The sequence below is a fragment of the Olea europaea genome, chromosome 5, assembly GCF_002742605.1.
Source record: "Olea europaea var. sylvestris chromosome 5, O_europaea_v1, whole genome shotgun sequence".
Taxonomy (NCBI): Eukaryota; Viridiplantae; Streptophyta; class Magnoliopsida; order Lamiales; family Oleaceae; genus Olea; species Olea europaea.
In genome coordinates, this window is record NC_036241.1 from 5,786,789 (window position 1) to 5,809,989 (window position 23,201).

At 33.9% G+C, this 23,201-nt stretch overlaps 1 protein-coding gene across 2 annotated transcripts; it reads right to left on the bottom strand.

Moving 5' to 3' along the window:
* Positions 1-638: 638 nt before the first annotated feature.
* Positions 639-21,367, bottom strand: LOC111394487 (Fanconi anemia group J protein homolog). 2 transcript variants are annotated; one of them, XM_023020332.1, is made up of 29 exons: positions 20,948-21,367; positions 20,464-20,545; positions 20,111-20,186; positions 18,600-18,664; positions 18,477-18,521; positions 18,285-18,385; positions 18,063-18,204; positions 17,557-17,618; positions 17,414-17,487; positions 17,262-17,332; positions 14,845-14,932; positions 14,654-14,726; positions 14,479-14,574; positions 12,275-12,371; positions 11,251-11,344; positions 11,074-11,157; positions 10,830-10,986; positions 10,269-10,462; positions 7,115-7,159; positions 6,832-6,860; positions 6,627-6,748; positions 5,142-5,189; positions 4,113-4,237; positions 3,710-4,041; positions 2,515-3,406; positions 2,131-2,187; positions 1,318-1,431; positions 1,116-1,245; positions 639-986 (listed from the first exon to the last, which is right to left on the bottom strand). In XM_023020332.1, the coding sequence occupies exons 1-28, from the start codon at positions 21,330-21,332 to the stop codon at positions 1,201-1,203; spliced, it is 3,795 nt and encodes a 1,264-aa protein (XP_022876100.1). In that variant the 5' UTR covers positions 21,333-21,367; the 3' UTR covers positions 639-986; positions 1,116-1,200. The 2 variants fall into 2 exon arrangements, with proteins under 2 accessions (XP_022876100.1, XP_022876101.1); XM_023020333.1 differs by lacking the exons at positions 20,111-20,186; positions 20,464-20,545; positions 20,948-21,367 and adding an exon at positions 19,336-19,756.
* Between the last annotated feature and the right edge of the window lie 1,834 nt (positions 21,368-23,201).

A 23,201-nucleotide genomic window follows, 5' to 3' on the forward strand; every position in this document is an offset into this window, starting at 1 on the left:
CTCGGCTTTATCAATATCTCATCCAAATTACACTAAAGCCTCGTTTGATTGTACGAAATTTTCCATTAAATTTGAAATTCAAATTTCAACTTCCACTTTTGACCTATTTGATTGACAAAATTTTCTAGGAAATTAATTTTCCATGAATTTCTAATTACACCTTAAAACGTGATTTTTTACTTTTTATTTTCCTAGGAGGTAGATGATTTTTGATTTTCCATCTGTTGTTTATTTTAATTGTTGGAAATAAAAACAAATTCTAAGAACAATTATAAAAGAGGATATCCCTGAAATTAATAATTTTCATGTAAAACATAATCAAACGAATACCAAAATATAGATGATTTTTTTATCCTATTTTTTACCTTTTTTCTTTTTTTGTTGACAATAGAAACAAATTCTAGAAACAATGGTAGAAGTAAATATCATTTAAATTGACAATTTTCATGTAAAACAAAACCAAACGAACATAAAAAAACACTTTTACTTCAATATTTTCCATGCGGAAAATTATACCAATCAAACACAATAATTTACAATTTCCAGAAAAACAATTTCTACGTAATTCAATTCCCTGAAATTTATTTTCTTTCCACCTAAATTCCATTTTCACAATCAAACAATCCTAAAAGAAGAAATTGGAAAGAAAACCAGCTATGAGAATGTCATAGGATGTCACTTCAACAGGGTATAGGGAATTTTACAAGGAGAGATTGATCCTGTTTACTGATAAAAAAAGAAATTCAGAAAATATTCACATGGTGAATAAATTATCAAAAGGACAACCTAGCTGCCAGATTCACACAAGAAAATCAGAAAGACAATTTGTCAACCATGAAGTTGCTATATAAACAGTGATCCAACGGTTGAAGTCATAGATTTGCCCAACTAAGCGTCTTCGCCCGTTATTTCCAACTAACAGTAACTTCGATTCCTGTTGTGTACTTTCTGCATCTAGTGAAATGTCTCTTCTGCAATCTTTGGCTCTTAACACATGAAAACAGCAAATATCATATTGCAGAACTGAACAAATAAACTGCTAGCACTTATAAAAACATGCAAACTACAGAAAGCTAAACACCAATTGCCCTTCGGAAAAAAATGCTGAAACTCACCATCAACTCCAGAATATTTCAACTCTGCAAATTTGTATTTCTAATGCAGCAAATACCGGACATCCCTTTTCAAACGCTTATGGCATCAACCCTTGGCAGAAGAAACCGGGTCTTTCCTTGGTAACCGCAACTGCAAGATAAACGAATAATGTGAAACTGCTGGCAAAATAATGGAGAATTGAGTAAAATTATACAACCTTACCCTTGATTTTGTGCTCCTCCAGCCTCCTGGATCTTGAGGTGGTGGAATATATGCATATCTCTCGATGGGACTTGGACTTGCACTTGTGCTCGAGTCGCCAAAAGAAGATAAAGCCTACAATTGATTCAAATGTTAATATCTTTCTCCAATCAGAATGGAAGAACTAGTACAAACAACAAAGAAGACACTTATTGGGCTTTGAAAAATAGCAATTGTAAAGGTTTCACATAATCCAAGCCTAAAACTTAACAGTGTTCACTTTTAAAACGATTTCCAATTCGCTGAACCAAACTGGAACTCTTTTGAACAGGGATTTGTATAATCACATTGCCGATAAGAAATCCCGAATTATATCCAGAAATTGTTAAAATTATCATCTCTGTTGTATAGAATCAATGGCAGCAAGCAACTATGGTAGAACCTTGGTAAGTAAAAGGACAGATGAACTGTTTATTCACCAGGGTGATCTTGAAAACACTTCAATGAACTCATTGGTTCATTTACTTTGCGAATATTTTTGTTTCCCCATCAGATGAAGAAAATATTTTCTGCACAACTCAACTCACACAAAGCTTTGTCCAATGCTTATTTACAGTCAACTAATTTGATCAGCTTCTACTCTGCTTCATCAATGGGAATTGCCATCATTAAACCATAAAAGACAATCTTTTTTAATAACCTAATTTAAAGTAATTCAAGGGAGAAAAAAAATCTTATTTCAAATTTACATTTATTGCTTCTTGTTGCCTTACCAAAATAAATAAATAAATAAATAAAAATAATAAAAAAATGAAGAAGAATAAGAAGAGCTACCTTGTCTTTTCCCGTGTCAGAATTGTTAATCTCCAAACGATCAAGATAAAACAATATCTGTCATATAAGACAAAAAATTGTGAGAATGATCCAAAAGAAGTTTCATTTCTGCTTTAGCAAGAAACCAAACATTACTCCTTAAAGCTTTTGAGGAATATGGCTTTGTTTGAGCCATAGTATTTGGGAAAATAAATAGCGGTTTTTTAGAGAATGTGTGGTTAAAAAGCAGGAAAAAATTTTGGTTTACATGTAAAAATATTTTATTGGGAGAAATTGAGATTGAAAACTAGTTTGTGAAAAAATGAAATTTTAAAGAATTGGGTTCAAACAGGGGCTATATGTAAAGGATTCAGATTCCTTCATCATTTCTAGAGATATTCGCACCTTGTTTTGAAACTCAAAATTTGATGCATCAGTGGCGACAACCTGAACACCAATACAATTGTTGGGGTCATTGCAGAAGGGGCAAAAAATACTGTTGAAAACACAGCCATCTTCTTTGCACCAAATCCCTTGTCCAGGAGCACAATTGTCAGTTCTTTCATGTAGTCTCTTATCAACTGACAATATATCTGACACCACAACACACACACTTGATGTACTCAAAGCTAGAGTTTCTGAAGTCTCAATCCATTGAGATATCACATGGACTTTCGATGATGAAATTAGGGAGCACATAACCTGAAGATCATTTTCAGGAAGACCCAGGGGATTTCTACATCGCAAGCAGAAGATTTGAAATCTCTGGTTCATATTAAGGCCAGAAGACAAGTGAGATCCATCAAAAATATTAACTTTTGGAGATAGAGAAGATTTGGACCTGCTACTTTCATTTTCTGAATTATTTTTTTCAGTTCTGTGGCTCGCATCTGTGATTGTTACTGAGCTTGCCAATGGACTAACAATATCAGCAGCCTGGGTAATAGGAGTATCAAATCCCTGGAGATTGTTAATTGATGATAAACCCATGAATTTTCTCCTTTTCTGAACATGAGAATTGACACTCCAGGACGATTCTACTTCAGATATTGTACTGTTTGCATTAGCAGTAAGTCCTCTTTCAGGAGTGGCCATTGCCATATAGGTAGTTTCTGTAGGAGCTGCTGCGTCTGACAATTGCAGTGGACGCTCAATGTTGGCACTTTTTTCTGTTGGACTCAAGTAACCATTGCTGGGGAGCGTTTCAAGAGTTGTTTTAGGATTCCCAAAATTCATACCAGGTGTTTCCTTAACAAAGGTTAATTCAGTATCATCAGGAAACAATGCCGCAGACAACCTGCATGCATGGATGATTTGGGGTTACTGAAAGAGAGAATCTAAAAGCAACCAAGTCAATCACACATCTTTGAACAAGCTACAGCTCCTCAATTACAAGGCTACAATTTCTCAACTCCTTGTAAATCTATTATAAATTGGCTGATGAGCAGCATATTGAAGTTATAGGACCACTCAAAGCAGAGATTTCTGATCAATCATACGAAAAGTCTAATATTCAAATACAAAAATTCTGTAGCTAAATTTTCCAGTTGCAGATAAAGGATCACATTCAATGCCGCAAATTAAAGCCCTTCTTGTTTACCTCGAGTCTCTGTCAGAATCACAGTCTAGGTCGATGTATTCTCTGCACACACTGGCACCTTTCTCATCTGTTAGCATCACAACTTCACTTTTTGTATCCTTATATGGTGAACTGTACTTTGTAACAGGAATGGAAGGATGTCTCAGCCTGGCAACCTTTTCACTAGCTAACATACCAGTACCATTTGATTCTAATTTCAGTTGATAACAACAGGATTTATTAACTTTCTGATTTTTTTTCCATGAAGCTTCATTTTTCCAATCCACAGATTCGACGTGGCCATCATTAATATCAGTACTTTCTGATGTATTAGTTGCTGCACCAAAACGATCCTGCATTCAAAATAGATCAAAATGTATGGCTCACTGACTCAAAATTTAAAAACCGCCTATATTTAAAATACCTTCACATCATCGAAAAAGGATTTTAAACCATCCAGTGATTCCTCAAAGCTGTCATACTGTCTAATCGACTTGCGTAACCATTTTGAAATGTATGCTCGGTTTCTATCTTTGCGGAAACGCTCATCTGCATATGAAATTGGCATTCAATGTGATAATAGAAGTACACCATTGTCCAAATGATAAATAGAGCAGGATGGAGCATATAAATTGAACCTTCAGAAAGACAGAGATCACTATGTGGAAAATATGAAAATTTAGCTTTTCTCATTCCCAGGCTAGAAAATGGTTAGAATCTACTTGGCTCCGAAAAAGAACAGAACTCTTTTCTGCTTCAATAAAAATTTTAGAGCTATACACTTGCCCGTCTAGTAGGATGCATGCAATACTAAGTGGATGATTCCTCTCCGATCAGAAGCATAATGATAAGCCCCCAATTAAGTATACTTATTCTAGAAGAATCAAGAAGAGTGGAGAAGAGGGAAGCAGTGACAAATTCTGTTGGAAGAGTGAGGGAGGCAAATTCAGTTAGTAGTTGGATAGGCATGCAAAATAATATTTCAGTAAGAGAGTGGAGAGATACAGCCTCCAACGGCTACCTGTAGTTCTGTTCTGTTGCTTTCTTTTGTGATTCACATTTTCCATCAATACAAGTTGGCATTTCAGTCCTATTTCTTTGTTGTTCTTGAAATAAAATTGATAGTATCCTGAGCAGTACTTATCACATAACTGCAGTACTTGCTAATCAACTCTATTGTGATCTACTAAATCGTTAAGCATACACATAGTAGAAAGTGTCAAAGAGGCATAATAGAAATACCCCTGCTCCTCGGTTCTCTGCCCCCGTAAAAAGATGAGGATATAAAACTGAATTACAAAAAGAGTTCTTAAGGTAGATAATTGATGGTCTGCCATAAAGCTTCTTCTTCAACGTAGAACTGCTAAAGCAGTACTGCTTTCGAATGTGAAACATAAACAGCATCCAATAAATAACTAAATCTTATTTCCTAAAGAAAATAGATAGGAAGTACCTAAGAAGATGATAGCTCCATAGTCAAATCTGTGTCGAATGCAACGACCTAGAGAAATTAAGAAGAAACAAGATCGCGTATAATTAGCTCAAATGGATTTGGCAGAATTCAACAAAAACGAAAAACGTTTGGTAACGAATTATTCCAGAACTCCAAATTAAAGTACAGAAGTAAATTGTGAGACATTCAGTAGAGTTGAGATATATGTTAATTGTTCGTTCTTAAATCACGTCACTTAGTTCTTGAACTGCAATATAATTCTTAACAAAAACAATGAATGCTTTACACACTTCAAGTTTCTAATACTTAAATCCAACACTTAACTCTATTTAAATTACATAAAACCCAGAGATTATCTATATTTGCTCGTTCCAACAATTTTAAAGAATTTAACCAAATTCAGCAAGACAGGTTTAGGATTGCACATCTTCGGATTTCTTAACTTTCCATATCAGCATAATACGGGGGAAAGGTGAGGGCAAGGAAGATATGGGAGGAGAAAGTGCACAAATTCAAGTTGCAGAAAGTTGAACAAGAGAAAGAGTTGAGTGACCAGGAAGTTGAATGAAGCTTGATGAGTTGCAAATTTTTACGGCAACCCAAATTTAAAGAGTGATCATCATTCTAATGAAGTAATCGTTTGGATATTATGAAGAACAACATAAATTCATCATGAAATATCCATAAAAAGCCAGAAGATAACTTTGATTTTAACGTTAATAGTAACACGCTATCTTGTTAAGGAGAAGCAAAAAAGTACAGAATTTCTGGTCAAACCTTATCGTAAATTTGATCATCATATTACCAAAAATTCCTCGTTGGTGTCATTCGTCAAAAGTACCCGCACAAATACTACCCACTTATTCGCCACTCATTTCTATTTGTCAATAAAAACAGCTACTTCTAAATACTTGCTGTCAATCAGGGCAGGATATTTGCATGATTATATTGTACATTCCTTATTAGATAGCCTAGATTCTAGATAATTGCTGAAAATCAGCATTGTAATAGGAAAATTGATTACCTGTGTTCGCCTATTTAAAGAGAGGACTACAATCAATGAAATTCATTCAACCCACTTCCATCTTTTGTGACACTTGCCAAACATATGCTAAGTTTCCTTACACTTTAAAGCAATCTTACTTCTTCATAACCTTACAAGTAAATTACTCCAAAAACATTATTGGCAAATAAAGGAAACTAATGGCAAACTCAAAACAACTCAATCTCGTGCAATTTTCAGATGTTTTCTCATCTGAGGTACAGAAACTTCAACAAAGGATGGATAATATGTATCATGAGGACATAAGTGGGCAAAATAAGTGAAGAGAGTTGACTGGTTTGAGGATATAAATGGTCTGCAATAAAGTAAATAGACGATAACTAATAAGCAATCTCTTCTTAGACTTAAGTGGAATATAACATACTGAAATGATTGTTGATATTTCATGGTAAGAGACTGAAGGTGTATATGCTAAGAAGTACCTGTAGCCTGGTTAACAGCTCGAAATGCTTGATGACAGTACCACTCATTCCCATTCAGAAGGTTTTTTGATGACTCGTGTATATCATTAAACTTCTTCTTTTGTGCAACTTTAATGTCATTACTGTGTCAAAAATCAAGAACAACTCATACTAGTGAAGAAAATAGTTATTGAACAAATTTAGCCAGAAAGAAAGATTTTCTTACATGTTTGGAAAGGGAATCCCGACAATTACCTAGTGGAGTTAAGTATAACATAATCATCTAAATATACAGCAGAATAGAAGCATGAAATTGTTTCCAGTTGAATAACATTTACAATTGTAGGGGTTCCATTCCACACGATGCAGCATGGAAACGGTATACCTCCCAGAAACCAACACTAAAATCAACACAAACTTATAGTGGTACAAGTCTATTATCTTACTTGATACTCTCTGATCTATTGTAAGATAAAGATGACAACTCAAGAGAATATTTAGAAGGATACAACAGCTCTAGCATTTTCATCAGAGAAGTCGATCCCTTCAGAAACCTGAAAACATGACATCCCAATGAGAAATATTTTATTTAGCAAGTAATTTTGTGATTGATTACAATGATAACAATCACCCTGAAGAAGTTTGAAAGAGTTGGACGAACATACTCGAGAGCATTGATGAATTTATGATCCTTATAAAAAATTGGGAACACAATGTTGATTTAATTATATTGGATAAAGAGGGTAATAATTGAAGTTGGAAACTACAGCCTCGAATATAATTAATACTAGTCCAAAATTATACAACTATCCATTAATTTATTTATAAGGTTTATACAGCGAAGTAGAAAGGCAATAATGTTATGATACTATAAGTAGCACCTCAATTCTCAAACACAACTTTTTGGCTTTGAATGTGCACATATTTCCATCATTTTTAATCATTTTCTCAGCAGAAAAATCCTTGCAGGGTTTCACAGCCTTCTTGTCACCTTCAGCAGTTTCAAGCATTTTCTACTAGATTCAAAGTGATTTCTTGAGTTCTGTTTCGAAAGCGAATGAAGCACCATTAACGCTGAAACCCTAATTAAGATGATTATTCACAACATTCTTGGGAATCTTGAGGGTGATTGTATAACTGAGACTCTGAGGAATGACGTTAAATCTTACTCTTGCTGGACTTCTGGAAATGTATTATTATCTATTATTAGCTTTGGAAACAAATATTAAACAAGGAACGTTAATGAACTATAAAAAATAGCATAGAAGGGGGCATAAGGAGTTGGACCTTGAGAGTTGAATCTTTTATCTCTTACTTGACGATCTCCAAAGAGTTATCTCATTCTCAGGGGGTTTATTCATAGAAGATTAGATTTGTTGTATAATCCTTATATGTGAATTTAATCCCAAATCAGCTGATAGACCCCCCACCTCCAATAATATTCACTCATGCAATTGTTCCATTCAAGTTTGTTATTCATTCAATATTTTAGATTGTTCCATAAGTTAGTTAGCAAATGGGTAAAAGGGGAATATGAATAGTAGAATCTTTATAAATGTAATAGGGGGATCAGGGGAAAGGGGATTGAATGGAGATGTTGAAAAAATAGTGATAAGAACAGGGCCTCTCGAATAGCTTAGAATTGTCATTTTCATCCTTTGTTGTTCAAATTCTTGATCCTTCATTACATAATAATTGTTCTTACAACCTTCAATTCTCACCAATACACTTCTCAATTCCCTTTACATTCCAGTTAATACATATTCTGCCTAACCAAACTATTAATCAGCACCTTTACAGGTCCAAAGCAAATTCACCACCAGCACCAATTCATTCATCAATAGCAACGGTAGGGAAACCTATCACAATGGTATCAGAAAATAGGGGTGGCCAACCCAACCCAACATGGTCGATTTGACATAAAATCATACCGACCCAACTCAATCAATAGTGTAAACCCAACCCAACCAGAACCGATCAAGTTTGGGTCAATTTGGGTTGGTCGGTTTGGGCTTCGGCCCAATTAAAGTTGAATCCGAATTTATTTATTTTTTTTGTTAAATTTAAATAAATTTTTAAAGTTTGAAATTACTTGAAAACGTTTATTTTTTTTTAAATACCCATATAAGAAATTCTTTCTGAAAAATAATGTATAAGTAAGTTTAAAAGTTATGAAGCATTTTCTTTTTTACAATTTTTTGGAATTTATTCATTTTATCATCATGTTCTTAATTTTTACTTTATTGTCAGATAATATTTCATTTATACAAAGTGTTCATGTGAATCAATCTACGTAAATAAAATGGACGTTTATAAATTATAAGTCCTCATTTATTTACTATTGTGTTTATTTAAGGATTTTTTTCATCTTAGATATTAATTTTTTTTAATTCTTCAGATTGGGTTGGATTTTAAATCACAACCCGAGGACCAACCCAACCCAACCCAAACTCAACTTTAATTTTTTCAACCCAACTCAATTGAACTTAAAAAGCCAACTCAAACCAATCGGTTTGGTTTAGACTAATCGGATTGAGTGGTTTAGGCTGGGTTTTGCCCAACCCTATCAAAGAAGGCAACATATCCCCCGGTTACAATCAAGCGGTGCAGATGGTGTCATGGTGACACCAACATAACACTGTTCATCCAGGACTAATCATGGACTAGTGCAAAGCTGGTCTGGCTTGGATGTCGAAATCCTTGAGCGTGGTAGATTGTTATGGTTCCTGTTGCAAGGTATAGGACTTGAATCCCACATCGAAAATATGGACTTTCGATGTGTGGTTTAAATAAATTTGGACTCTCCAACTTCAACAACTAACTTTTGAATGGCCCTCCCAAGATTTATATCATCAACCTTTTTCCTTAATACCGACAGAATGGGTATCAATACTCTAGCTCTCTACTGAAACAGATATTGATACTTCTACGTTGGTAACACTTCCTATTGTAGCAAATTTCTTAGGTATCTATACCTAGCACTTTGGTATTACAACTTATGCCTCCTCCATACCCTAAAGTGTTAGTTTACATGTCCTAAGCCTCGACGACTTGTATTTGCGATGCCCAAGGCTATTACAAAAAATAAGGCTTATAACAAGGTTTTAAGATGTGACTAACAACTTTTCATGAAAGAATTTGGATATAAGACGACAAAGTATACATGGAAACACGTTGTCTGGGAACGGACAAGATCGTCATAGTACATCATTTTTCCATTATTAATACTGAGGAGAGTAAAGATACTATTCGATTGCAAGCAAGACATATTGTTGTTGTGATATAATGGAATCTAATTTGTATTTTGGCATGTGAATATATGTGGACATGTGGCCAATCATATGTAAATTTAATAGGACATGGTTTGTGTTGGACAAACCGTTGTCTGGGAACGGACAAGATCGTCATAGTACATCATTTTTCCATTATTAATACTGAGGAGAGTAAAGATACTATTCGATTGCAAGCAAGACATATTATTGTTGTGATATAATGGAATCTAATTTGTATTTTGGCATGTGAATATATGTGGACATGTGGCCAATCATATGTAAATTTAATAGTGAGGATTGGTGCTTTGAGAAGAGCCACATGGTTGCACAGCCTATGTGTTTGAAGCTGCAAGATGGTGCTTACACAAATGAAAGGATTACTCTTAGTTACCTTGCCTCGACAGACTGCAAGAAAAGCAGCACCCAATTTAGTAGTTTTTGGAGATTTCACCTTATCTCCACTTTTCATATCTGACTTTTTACAGCGTATCTTTCTTCCAATCACACGTCTTGTACTCTGACGAATAGAGTTATAGTAATTTTTCAGAAGAGGTTGAAAACCTTCCTGGCTGCTTCCTCTTGGTTCTAAACAAAAGTCCAGAATCATGGATCAATAGTAGTAGTGATATGGAGACATGTGAAAGTCAAATAAGATTTAGCCCTTGTTTGATCCGCATTATCTCCAAAATACATTATTTCTCTTATTTTTAACCACACATTTTTCAATAAAATAATATTTCACGCAATTCCAAAATTTTCCTTATTTTTTAACCACACATTCTCTATCAAAATACTATTCCAAATGCATTGAGGAAAATGGGACTCAAACAAGCTCTTATTGTGTTCGTGCTTTTACAAAATATATTTGCTCGATTTAAAACATCTAATTTGATATTATACATATAATTTTATAACATACACACACCCTTGGCACGAATTAAACTAATCTTACCAACAAAAAGGGATTTCTGAGCATTCAGATGTGACCACTGACCAGTTTCCTGCCAACGTTTGCTTACTTTATCCAGCAGCTTATAGCTAGGAAAGAATACCAAACACCCACCAGGAACAATTTTGCATATTTCTTCCAAAGATTTGCCAAGAGCATCCTTTAAAAAGAAATAAATTCTGGCTTGCATTAGTAAGAAGAATTCTATTCAACATTGAAAGGGAATAAGTAACAATTGCTGCAATACCTGAAAATTATACCCATCTGCAGTCTTGTAACTTGCATTTAATGGATAATTACCAGGACCATTGGAAATCACAGATGCCCACACCTGTGGTAAATGGCTGAAAAATCAGTTCTTGGTAGGGATAAGAGAAGCAAGTGCAACCAAAAAAGCATAAATAATATAAGATATTCGTTCTACCTGTGAATCAACATCTATAACATGTGGAGCTTCCAGACATGTTCCAAATTGAACACCAAGTTCAGATGAGAAAGTGTTCAGTGGTGACAAAGTCCTGTAAAGATAATGCAAGGTGAAAGAGAGAAACAGGTGGTAGAAAAGAGTGGAACACTAACTGCATGAAAATTAATATCAAATTATAAAAAAGATGTAAATATAGTAAGAACTCTCTTCTATGGACGGTACTATCTTACTGTTGCATGAGTTGACATTCATATACATCATTTAGCATAGAACTGAAGAAACACAATTGGATTAGAGAGGAAGCATGAAGGATTCCTAATATAGTTATCAAACTAGACCCAACCGTTGACCCGGAAAAATCATTCACAGGGTGAATAATTCAACCGGTGGGACAGTGGTTGAAACGTTGCGTTATCGCTAGATCATATTTTTTATTTTTTAAAACAAAAAGATAATATATATTTTATTTTATGCCACTCTTCTGAAACTAATATATGTATTTTGCTCACAATAATTGCAAAGATTCTACGGGTAACATAGTGGTCATGGTTCTAATGTTTCATACAAGGAAGCGCAGGTTCAAATCCTACCTATGCAAAATTGATACAAATTTTTGCTATGGAGTCTGGACCATGATAAAACCAGTTCATATTGAACCGGTTCTGGTTTCCTGTGAAACCAGTCCAGTTTAGGGTAGTTATGAACCGGTATGGGCAGTTCTTGACCGGTTCATTTGGAAATGGATCAAATATTGATTCGGTCCAATTTTAATAACTATGGTTCCCAAGCTTCACAGGAACTATAAAAAATATGTTATCTTTCAATAAAATTGTCTCCAGAAGTTTCAGTATCCATCTGCTGACCTCATGAAAGTAATATTGCGTTAATGGCGATACAAACATTATAAACACAAAAAGTGAACAGCACGAGTCTAACAAATTGAGCATAGATAACTTCTCGTGAACATGATTAACAAAAATACACTTTCATTGAGAAATAACACGTATGCAACTATATTTACCCCGATGTTAGAATCACTGACTGAGAAACATCAGCAATGCTTTTGAAGACAACAGCTGGATTCAAGCACCACAAACTAAATGTGTGTGTCCAGTCACCTGCAGCAGCGAACAAGTACTTTGTGAGAAAAAAAGTAATGAAGCAGTAATTACAAGAACAAAGTTTATGAATAACATATGGCTTAACAATCTAGCCATTACAGCAGGTCTCTTCATAGATACTAAAACTACAACAATCCTTATGTGATTTCTCAAATGGGATTTCAGGTTGCTCATATAATGTGGTGATGCAGGATGGAAGAGATAAAGTGAGTAGAAGAGAAAGAGAATTCGGGGAGGAATATATCTAACTCAAACCTAACAATTACGGAAAGAAATACAATTACATAAATCAAAAGAAAATTACATTTTTTTGTCTAGAATAAATATCTAATTTACGGAAAAGTCTTGAAAATATCAATTAGGATCTCCATCCCATGTAGTGACGAAACCAGATATGGTCTAACCAATCTTTTCTTATATTTATCTTTGCTTCATATCCATTGGAAAGTGAATTTGCCTCCCGATTAGTTTTAAGTTTAAAACTTGAATTGTAAGCTGCACTGACTGTCCTTGTGGTTGTTTTTTACATTAGGTTCTTGCTATTATTGTTTGTGGTTTCCTCCTTAAAATTTTCGGGACATATTAACTTTTCTCCTAAGAGAATGCTCTAAGTTCTTCCACTGAGAGCATCAAATGTATTGTGGATTCTTAAACAAAATGTAGCATCTTGGGTAAGTGATTACTCAACAAAACTGATTTCTGTACAAAAATCTATTAAAGGGTTGTTCTCTTTACTATTTTCAGGCCGTTTTCTGTTTTCGATTTTTGAAAACGATGAAAACTCGTTCTCTTTCCTATTTTCAAAAATGAGTTTAAAAAAAAAAAAAAAATTGTACTAGAAACTCAAAACATCTTTTTAGAAGTTTTGAGTGTTTTGCAACCAAATGAAGGAAAAAATGAAAACACAAGAAACACACCCAAATTAAAAACCTTTATCTTTTTCTTTTTACACTCAAAACTAATAGGAAACATGGGGAAAAGAATTTTAAAAAAAATATTTAAAATATGAACAAAATAAAAAAAGAAAAAAATGAGGAAACATGGAGAAATCTCTTCATCACACATGGAGCGATTTCTCTCCATGCATGCGAAGAAGTGTGATAGAGAGTTTCTATCCGTGTGCTCTCCATCACACAGAGACAACTCTCCAAGTTTTTTTGAAAATTAAAAAATTCTTTTTATAATAAAATTTAATTGTTTCAATTTTAATTAAATAATATTTATATATTCTTTAGTTAAATTTTGTAACTTTCTTTTGCTTAATTTGTTTTTTTTATTATATTTTTTTGAAAATTATTTTAGAACTTTTTTTTTTCATATTATAAATAATTTTTTGTTTAATTTAAAATTTATTTTCTTTATTAGTATTGATTTGGATGAAGTGAAGTAGTATGTGAAAATGAAGAAATATTACAGTAGAGATGATAGTTGCAGCCAAGTGGCGTGTAAAAATGGAGAAATGATTGAAGACAACATGACGTTTTTGATCCCACGATTAAAAAAAAAATTACTACAGTATGATAAAATAGAGGAATCACTATTTCTAACTACAGTACCTTCACATTACCTCTTTTATTTAGTAAGGATAGGGAAAATCATATTTCTTGAATAAAATATTATAAAAAAATATTCTCAAAATTTAAAGTAAGCGCGTTTACCAGTTTTATGTTTTGAGGAACAGTTTTGCAGAATAACAAAGAGAATATATTTTCAACAATTTCAAAACAAACACTCAAAACACAAAATCCAAAATGAATTTCAAAACTACAAAACTGAAACACGAAGAGATTAGGCCCTAAATTTTTGGAATATATCAAATTCTATCAATAAAGGGGACAAGCTCTGAACTGGCAAGTAATTCTAGATCCTTCATACAATCTTCAACAAGTGCTTATATTTTTAATTTTACTGGGGTATTCCACTCCCTCAGTGCTCTATTCTATGTAGCATCTCAGACCCCATAAATATATTTGCTAGCATGGTAAGTTTTACTTAGGGTCAGAACAATTAACTTTATTACTCGAGGCCAGTAACCCCATATTATTAGATGAAACAGGAAACTTGGACATCCTAAAGTTATAAGATAAATTGACCATTTACTTACCACTTTCACTTTTAACAGATCTTTGCAATGCCAACTCATAGTCAAAAGCATGGACACCATTTCCAGAGAAGAAGTAATTAAGTGAAGAGAACAATCCTGAGTGACAAACACATAGCGAATTCCCATTGTCAGAAATTTATATATTGTTCGGAGTTTGAGAACAAAGACCAAGCACCTTCAAGTATAATTGTTGCCATTCCACTTAAATGAGCAATACCCGGCTCAGCTTCTGAAGCAGCTCTAATTGCCTTTGGAGTATTGTGGAAATAGCAAAAGAAGATAGTACAAGTTAGCAATGATATGACAAAGCATTTTATGCAAAAGAATAAGTTAATTTGATTAATCATTACAAGTTGATTAATCTACCTGAGTGGCACATTCCCGTAAGATTGGAAAGCATTGCATTGTTATGTTAGCTTCCTCTAGCTCTTTTAAAGCCTTATCTCCTGTCCAGCTACAGAGAGAAAATAAATAGATAAAATAAGAATAAAAGATTGGTCAAATCGAACATAAGGGAAAGAAAAAGAATGAGATGAAGTTGTGACAAGCCAATGCTCCATTTCTTTCTTGAACACAAGCAGAGAATATCTGACAAAGAAAACAAGCATAACTCTAATATTGTCAATCCCTCTCTAAGTTTGACAAAAAAAAATGAATTTTAGATATTTTTAGTAAATGTTGATAAAAATTAATAAAGCCCTGTTTGGTAAGAATTAAAATCAAATTTTTAATAAATTTTGATAAAAGTTGATAAAATGTGTGGTTAATACTATTTGTTGACTTTCACTTAGATTAAAATCTGAATTTTAATTTCTATCAAATGGATACGAAATATGTGGTTAAAAAATTAATAAAAATTGAGTGTTCCATGAAAATGTATTGTTAAAAGTAAGTTTGACAAAAAATGAATTTAAGAAAATGGAGGCCAGACACATGCTAAGAGAATAATGGTTTTGGGTCCCATGAAATTGCTAGATAAAAAGTATGTTTGACTTACATTATAATCTAACCTCTACAAAACATTCATAAATGTGTCTAAAGTTAATGTTTACAAAAATAGTGCACAAAGCAAAAAAAGCGAGTTGCCAACAAGTGATGCAATGCACTTAGCAAATAGAAAATTCCTTGTATGAAAAATATTCGTGCTAACAAATGCTGAACTTGTGAAATGGTGAAACAAAAAATTGCACAACATAATATTTCTATGTGTCTATACCTTTAACTGACTTGGCACAACCTTATCATTTATCTATAAGAAATATAGGAATAGAATAAGTTTTGAACAATGCAATGCTAAGGACTTCTGTAGAAGGACCTACATGTGAAATAAAAATGAAACTAATAGATAAGCAAATTACAATGACATTTCCCAAGGTACAGATATTACATTAACACCCTTTTCTTCTTAAGAATTACAAAAAATTCCCTTGTTGGGCAAGAGCAGATACATGTTACCCTTTTGTGTTGATGGGAATTCAAAACTATTGCTAATAATGATAATAGTTTATCTTTCTTCCTTCCTTTTCATTGTCTTCATTTTTTAATTTTCTCATTCTTGATTTACATGGAAGCCTTTTTTTTAGCTTAAAAAAAGATGTATATGATAGGCCCCCAATTAGAATTACCTATAGACGCAAAAAGAATGGAGGTCACACCGGGAGTTAACCAAATGACATATATGGCACAGAAAACTTCTAGATTCACTTTGTGGGCACACATTCTGTTAGAAGTTGTTATTCAATTTGTTAGCTAATTTGTTAGAGCAGTTGCAAAAGGGTTATATATAGGGCAGCAAGGGAGGTAGGAAGGCAGAGAAAAAAATCAGTAAATCTTATTAGGAGACTTCCAGTTTTTTGTTTGCTATTGAATAAAATACAAAAAATTCCCAAAAAAGATCACTGTTATTTTCTTTGGTGAACTCTCGCATCACAGGTACTTCTATCAAAACCTTTTTTGTTTTCTCACTTTTTGCACAAAGTCATTACAATAATATTTTCATCAAAATTAACTTTCTGTTCTATAAAAACAATAGATACAAAATTTTGACAGAAAAAAAATTCCAAAATTTGTACTTTGTACAATGCTGACTTCAAGCATTTTTACTATTGTGACAAAAGTGCTTCAATTTCTTAAGCTTAACATAGTACAATTCTTTTAAGTATAATAAAACACAAAAGTTAAAGAAAATGTCACCAACCAATTCAGACAAGATTACTGTAGGATTGCAAATTTTAAAACTTAACCCGTTCATTTAATGTATTTTATTTCTTTTTTAATCATCTTTATTATTATAAAACATATGTTCGTGTTTGTTCATTAATGATTCGTAAATGAAAAAGTTATTTTAAATCCTATTTGAAAAAAAAAAAAACATATAACTCTTTTGAAGAATTAAAAATATATTCATAGGCTTTATTTATCTACCATTTTTCTACATTCTACCACATTAATTTTTTTTACAGTACTCATTTTTTACCACACATTTTTCATTAAAATAATATTACACATAAATCAAAAACTTTTCATTCTTTTTAAACCACACATTTCAACATCAATCACTATTCCATAATACATTACTCACAAATAATGGGACACAAACAAGCACATGATTTTCTTGAACAGTAATACAAAAATTTGCAAATATTTGAAGAACCATTAAATATACACTAATTGAGGTCAGGCACCCAGGAAAACTTAGCAGCTTTGAGTTCACACCATTACAAATGATCAGTAATAGAGGGAACAACAATACAAGGTGATAAGCATATATGAAAATAACTAACCAGTGGAAGTAATGTTGAAAATCATGCTTTACCAAGGTTTCTTTCCTCCTGTCAATCCAACTCAATATGTCCTACAAAAAAGGGGGCAGTTGCTGATAGCTGTGAATGAAATCTGGATTCATATGGAATGTTCAGAAGATCAAGATGATCACCTGTGTCATTTCCAGTAAAGGACGGTAATTTAAGCAATTATCATGGTTGAGCTTTTCCAGTTCCGTCTGCAGATCTTCCAAAATGCAAATGAGTGAGATATATTAATTCCTAAGGAATCACAGATTTAGAGACTTGCACTTACAAGTCAAAGCATCTTCGTCAACATCAAAACTACTAGCATCACGAGCTGTGTCTTCTACATTACTGAAACAGTTAAAAGGAAAGATTGAAAGAAACTGATAAGGACAAGAAAAAGAAGCTTACTAAAGTCATAGTGCAGCCGGTTACTAATTCATTGAATAACTGAGTATGATTTAAGATAGAAAATATGTTCCAATTCTTTTTGAGTGATGACACAAATCGTTTTAAGAACTGCATTTCTTTTTTGAGTTATAACACAGTCATCTCCACAACTGCAAAAAAGAATCAAATTTACCAAATTTCTTTGAATATAAAATTCCGAACTCGTGCCCAGCTGCCGACCAAAATAAATTACAGCTGCTATGTTAAGATCCTTTTTCAATAATTGTATCATCTTCTACTCCGTGAAAATGGCACAAGGCAGTGAGTGATAGTTCCTACGTTTTCTCCAACAATTTGGCTGTATAAATATTACAATTGGAAGGCAAGTGGCTACTTGTAACTTACTGTGCTTCATCAAGAATAATAATGCTCCCACTAATATCTACTTCCATTGCATCCCGGATGATGGGATTAATAATGTAGTTATATGGGCAAAAAACCAAATCCGCATCTTGTGCCATGGACCGTGCTGCAAAATATGAACAACCTGAAACCCAAAATATCCCTTTAGAGACACATGTTGGTTAAACCACCAAGACTGAGAAACCATTAAAACAAGGAGTGAACCTTTGACGACTTGTCCAATTTTGACAAGGTCTTCAATATCATGGATATCATGGCTGCCTCCTTTTTGAAGCGATGGATGACCTTTGACTTTATGGACATTTCTAATAGGAACAGATTTGGCTGAGAACAAGTTGTCTAACCGTGCATTACAAGCAAAATAGAAAACAGTAAGCCAAATCAAATATAACTCACTTGAATTCTGAGCAGAGAACTTCTTTGTTCTTCAAAAGTAACTTACTGGAAAATTCAGATAATGCTTGTTACAAATAAAAAAATATGGAAAACAATTTATCTTTCAAGGGAAAAGGGAAGCACCATTGCTCATCAATATTATCTTCACCACGTAAATGCGGGTTTGTGCAATAATGTTTCCTTGATCCCTGAAAGAAAACAAAAGGATTGGAAAAAAACACATACTGTCTCATATAGGTGAAATGTCCAAAAGAATAATTGATGGTGGCAGACCAAGCAAAAGAGAAAGGAATAGAACTACCACAATTAGTTCTCAAAATTGTAATCTCTCTACCGAACTCTTCAGATTATAATAATATGCATATATGCTCTGTCATCTTCAAATTCTTTGCCACAACTTGAGCCCAAGCCTACACTACAGTCCCATGACTTGCTTGATTTGCTTATGATCTTATCATATTACAAAGAGATGTTTCCTGAGACGCCGAAAGGGCCAGAACCCATATACATACTTAAATTGTCACTCAGATTCAACTTACATAACAGTAAACTTCCATATAACCTAGGGGCAGAGGCACAATCCCAGCCCCGGTAACATTTTTAAATTTTTTCTATAATTTCTATACATGTATAGTATAAAAATTATAGTAAATTCCGAAACTCTAGCATTTTGACAAAAACAAGTGTACATCCTAGCGGTAAAAGTTTTACTTTTGTGGCCACAGACGAATTAGGTTCTAGCCATACTATTAACTTTCCTCCTATTTTTGTGATAAATTTGCACAAATAGCTAAACTCTTTTAATATCTATAGCAAATACATCCTCAACATTTTAACATCAGACTTTTCAGTCCCCAACCTTTAGTATTATTTGCATAATTTGTCCCTTTCACATAATTCCATCAACTTTTTCTTGGCCCGCCCCTCAAAATCAAAATTCTGGCTATGCCACTAAATAAACCCCATGCAAAAATAGTTGTGTGCCCCCACAATGATCATTTCACACTCTAGTAATTTCGGTTGGTTAGTTTCTTTCTTGCCTTTCTACCGCAATATGCAAATTCCTTCAACGTGGACTCCATGGGCCTGTTCGATAGTGATTCTGAAATTGATTTTTTGACTATTAGAGAAAAAAGTAAATCCCACCTGTGAGTAAAGAAGTCAAAAATGACGACCGAAATAGTAAAATAACGGTTAAAAAATTATTTTTTTGGAGTGAAAAATTGTTACCAAACGGAGGCTATAAATTTTCCCTTCATAGAGTTCCCCCATAATTTATGAAACATTCCTAGACATGAAGGAGATCTTGTGCTGTATGCAAGTGTCAAGTTTGTGCCTTCATCTAATGGTCACAAAGAAAACTTACAAATTGTTTCAGCAGCAATAAAAACTAAGCTGTTGTAACGAATAGGCATATGAACAATTACTCAATAAGTCATATCATGTCAAAATAAGTTGTCGTTACTTCTGGCTATTTTTCAGAACTGGGGAGAAGTATCTATTTTACAATGATTCCATCATAAACCCTTTGCTCATGAAGTTGACATACGCAAAAGTAAAAATGTACTGATCGTGAAATATTAAATGAAATTTGAAAAATGAGAGAAATTTTAAGTATGGTTCAGAAATACTACCAAGACCGCCATAGGCACTCGGTAAGATGTTTTCTTGTACTCTTGGATCACTTGAGTGATTTGAGTATGCGTCCTCCTAATAAAAGCAAATTAACTATAAGAGCTAGTTGATTTTAAATGCATAATATTCATAAAGGCTTAAGCATATCCCATTATTAGTATCAAAAGTAGCTGAACACAAAGTGAATACCGAAGGCAGAAGATTATACGAACGTTATGATCTGAAATCATGTTCAAGTTTGCCCTAAACCTTTACAACCTTGATCAGTTTCATGACCAAAACATCAAATTCTGATCTCCAAATTTGTCCTAGAAAGACAACCTAATGTTAACCTAACATGGATGAAGCTTACGAAGAATAAAAAATGGTGGGAGCCAGTTTTGTCTTCTCTTTTCTAGAATTTGTTCTGGCAGGTGGAGCTATTCCCAGATTTCCTGGAAAGGAATCCAAGAAAAATGTTAGAAATAGTAAACAATGCCCGAATTCTGCAATAAAGATAATCCATAATTTCATTAGAAGTGACAGACAGTAGCCTAAAAAGTTACATAAGCTTAACAGGGAAGCTTTCGATTCCATCAAACCTGTGACATATCTTAGAAAGTTTAAGTATGAACATACAGCAAGGACATGATTACACTTAAATAACATACTCGTGAGTTAATTGAAATTACAAAACGTTTGAAGTTTATCCTAATAATATTCAAAAAATGCAACAATTATCTACTTAGAAACGGAGCGGTAAAACAAAAGGGCACAATTTCTGTTCCGTTAATATTTTCTATCATCTACAGACAAAACAAAAACAAAATTACACCAGTTCTGATCATAATTAACACCTGAGGGCTGGGTTTCAGGAATGAAACCGCCACCGTGATTAATAGGATCAGTAGTGGCCTCCGGGTTAGGCTTCGAGCTCGAGTGCGTCAAATTCGCCTGAAGATTCTTTGATTTCCGATTCTGCTGCCACGCGATGGTCGAGCAAAGGAGAGAGAGCGACTTCCCAGTTCCCGTCGGTGACTCAAGTAGCGCGTGACAGTTTCCATCCCTCTGAGATCGATCCAGAGTCGAAATCACCCTGTTCATGAAGGCGAGCTGCGTGCCATACGGCTGGTACGGGAATTCTACTGGTATGCCTCCGATGTGGAGTATATTCTTGGAGGATTTCAGATTAGGATTAGGGTTTATTGATTGTTGGGTTGGGGAAGAAGTGGAGTCCGACATTTTCCCGCAGATTGTGTGTATTCTTGATTTTCTTTGCAGCGAATTTGATGTTTGAGGAGAATTATTTGGCGGCACATTTTGAGGTTTTGGCGGGAGATTTTTTCCCTCAAATTTTGACCCACATAAGTGGAATAGTATTTCTTTTTAAAGAATAATGTTATTTATAGTCTCTCGTGGTAGGTGGTTATTTGATGCATTAATGAATAAAAAAACTATCACATTAATATATCTAATAATCACCTACCATGTGTAAATTACGTAGGGTGACTACCGCAGTGGGCTACTGCAAATAGTATTACTCTTTTTTAAATGGGTGATTGAAAAGAAATGAAAATTTTTTTTATTTAAGTGTAATATTATTTTATGAAAGATAATGTAGTTAAAAATAGGAAAGAAAAAATGGGATGTAATTTAATTAGTACCAAACGGGGGCATAATAAGACGAATGGTAATTTTTTGAAAATGTGTGACTAAAAAAAAAAAAAATTACCTTTACGTATAATATAAGTTTATTAAAGAATGTATGATTGATAAAAAAAATAATAATAAATTTTAGAGCCCATTTGGTACTCTTTTAATGAGTTTTTTTTTTTTTTTTTTTTTTTGCCCAAATCTCATTCTTTAATAGTAACAAATGATAACACAAGACAAGAAGTCAGGCAAATGTCAAAACAATCGCGCTATACGGCCCAAGTGGGATGACAAACTCAAGTTACAAAGTGACGTGGCGTTTTTAAAAACAACAAAAACAAACTAAAAGAAAGAAAACAAACCGAGAAGGAAAAATTCAAAAATTTGGAATATGATGCGTTCGCTCTCTCTCTCTTCCATTATCTCTCCTTTCATGTTCTCTGTCACCACTGGATTTTCCCCGACTGGAATTATGTACGGCCAGCAGCTGCTCAGCACCTCCGGCATCTCCGCACTTCGCTCAACACCTCCGACGTCTCCGCGCCTCAGGCATTAAGTTTTTTTTCTTCCTTTTTTCTTTTCACGGACCGTCCTTCGACCGAGAAATTACAGACCCACCGCCATCAATCAGTCCCTATTTCCACTCATTTGAAAAACCCTCAACCCCTCATCCCGTATGCAATGTTAGGAGCAGATTCTATCACAGCAACTTTGTACTCCGTCTGTTAACCAGTCCGAGGTGCTCTCGCGCTCCACTAAAATTAGTTTAATCTGTGTACTTTTTTTATATGATTCATGTTTATTTGCTGCAAATCTATCCACGATGTCTGTATTTGAGGCGGATTTTATTTTATGTGTTCGGTTTGTAAATTGCTCAATTTATGGTGCGTGTTCTGGAACTTACATTGTGGATTGAGGTTTATGATTGCGTTTGTGGAGGTGAATATTGATTTGGTGATATGATCATTTCCATGGTAAAATAATGGGAGTGCTCAGACAATTGTTAGGTCATGTTGCTGTGATATTTTTGTTTGTGAATCTGTTATGTGCAAGAGGGGTCGACACTTGTGATTCTAGCTAGTTACATTGCTACTGATGATCTTATGGTTTTGCAATGCTGCTGGCTAATTCTTGTCATAAATTCACTCTGATTAACTTGGCAATTTCTTCAAATGTTGCAGTCAGAAGTGCGATTTTTAGGATTGATGCGAAAAAGGAGAAGCAAACGGCTAATACAGTAACACTTGCGTTACGTTGACTAAACCAGCAGCGCACAAAGAAGTTGATGACATGTCTCGAACATTTGAATCTCAAGTGTGGCTTAATGATAACGAAGAACTTTTGATTTATGTGAACGTAAAATTGACTGTCCGTCGTGGAAAACCACTTGCTGAACGAGAAACTAAGGGGAAGGAGAAGACATAGTGTACTTGGTTAAGTCATGTTTACTATAGTACT

What these genes read in the sequence shown, in the direction of transcription:
- LOC111394487 (XM_023020332.1), bottom strand. Translation starts at nt 21,332, where the DNA reads ATGTCGGACTCCACTTCTTCCCCAACCCAACAATCAATAAACCCTAAT. An exon ending in ATGAAAATGCTAGAGCTGTT is followed by an intron (nt 6,861 to 7,114) that starts GTATCCTTCTAA and finishes TAACTCCACTAG; the next exon opens with GTAATTGTCGGGATTCCCTT. An exon ending in GGGATTCCCTTTCCAAACAT is followed by an intron (nt 6,749 to 6,831) that starts GTAAGAAAATCT and finishes TTTTTGACACAG; the next exon opens with TAATGACATTAAAGTTGCAC.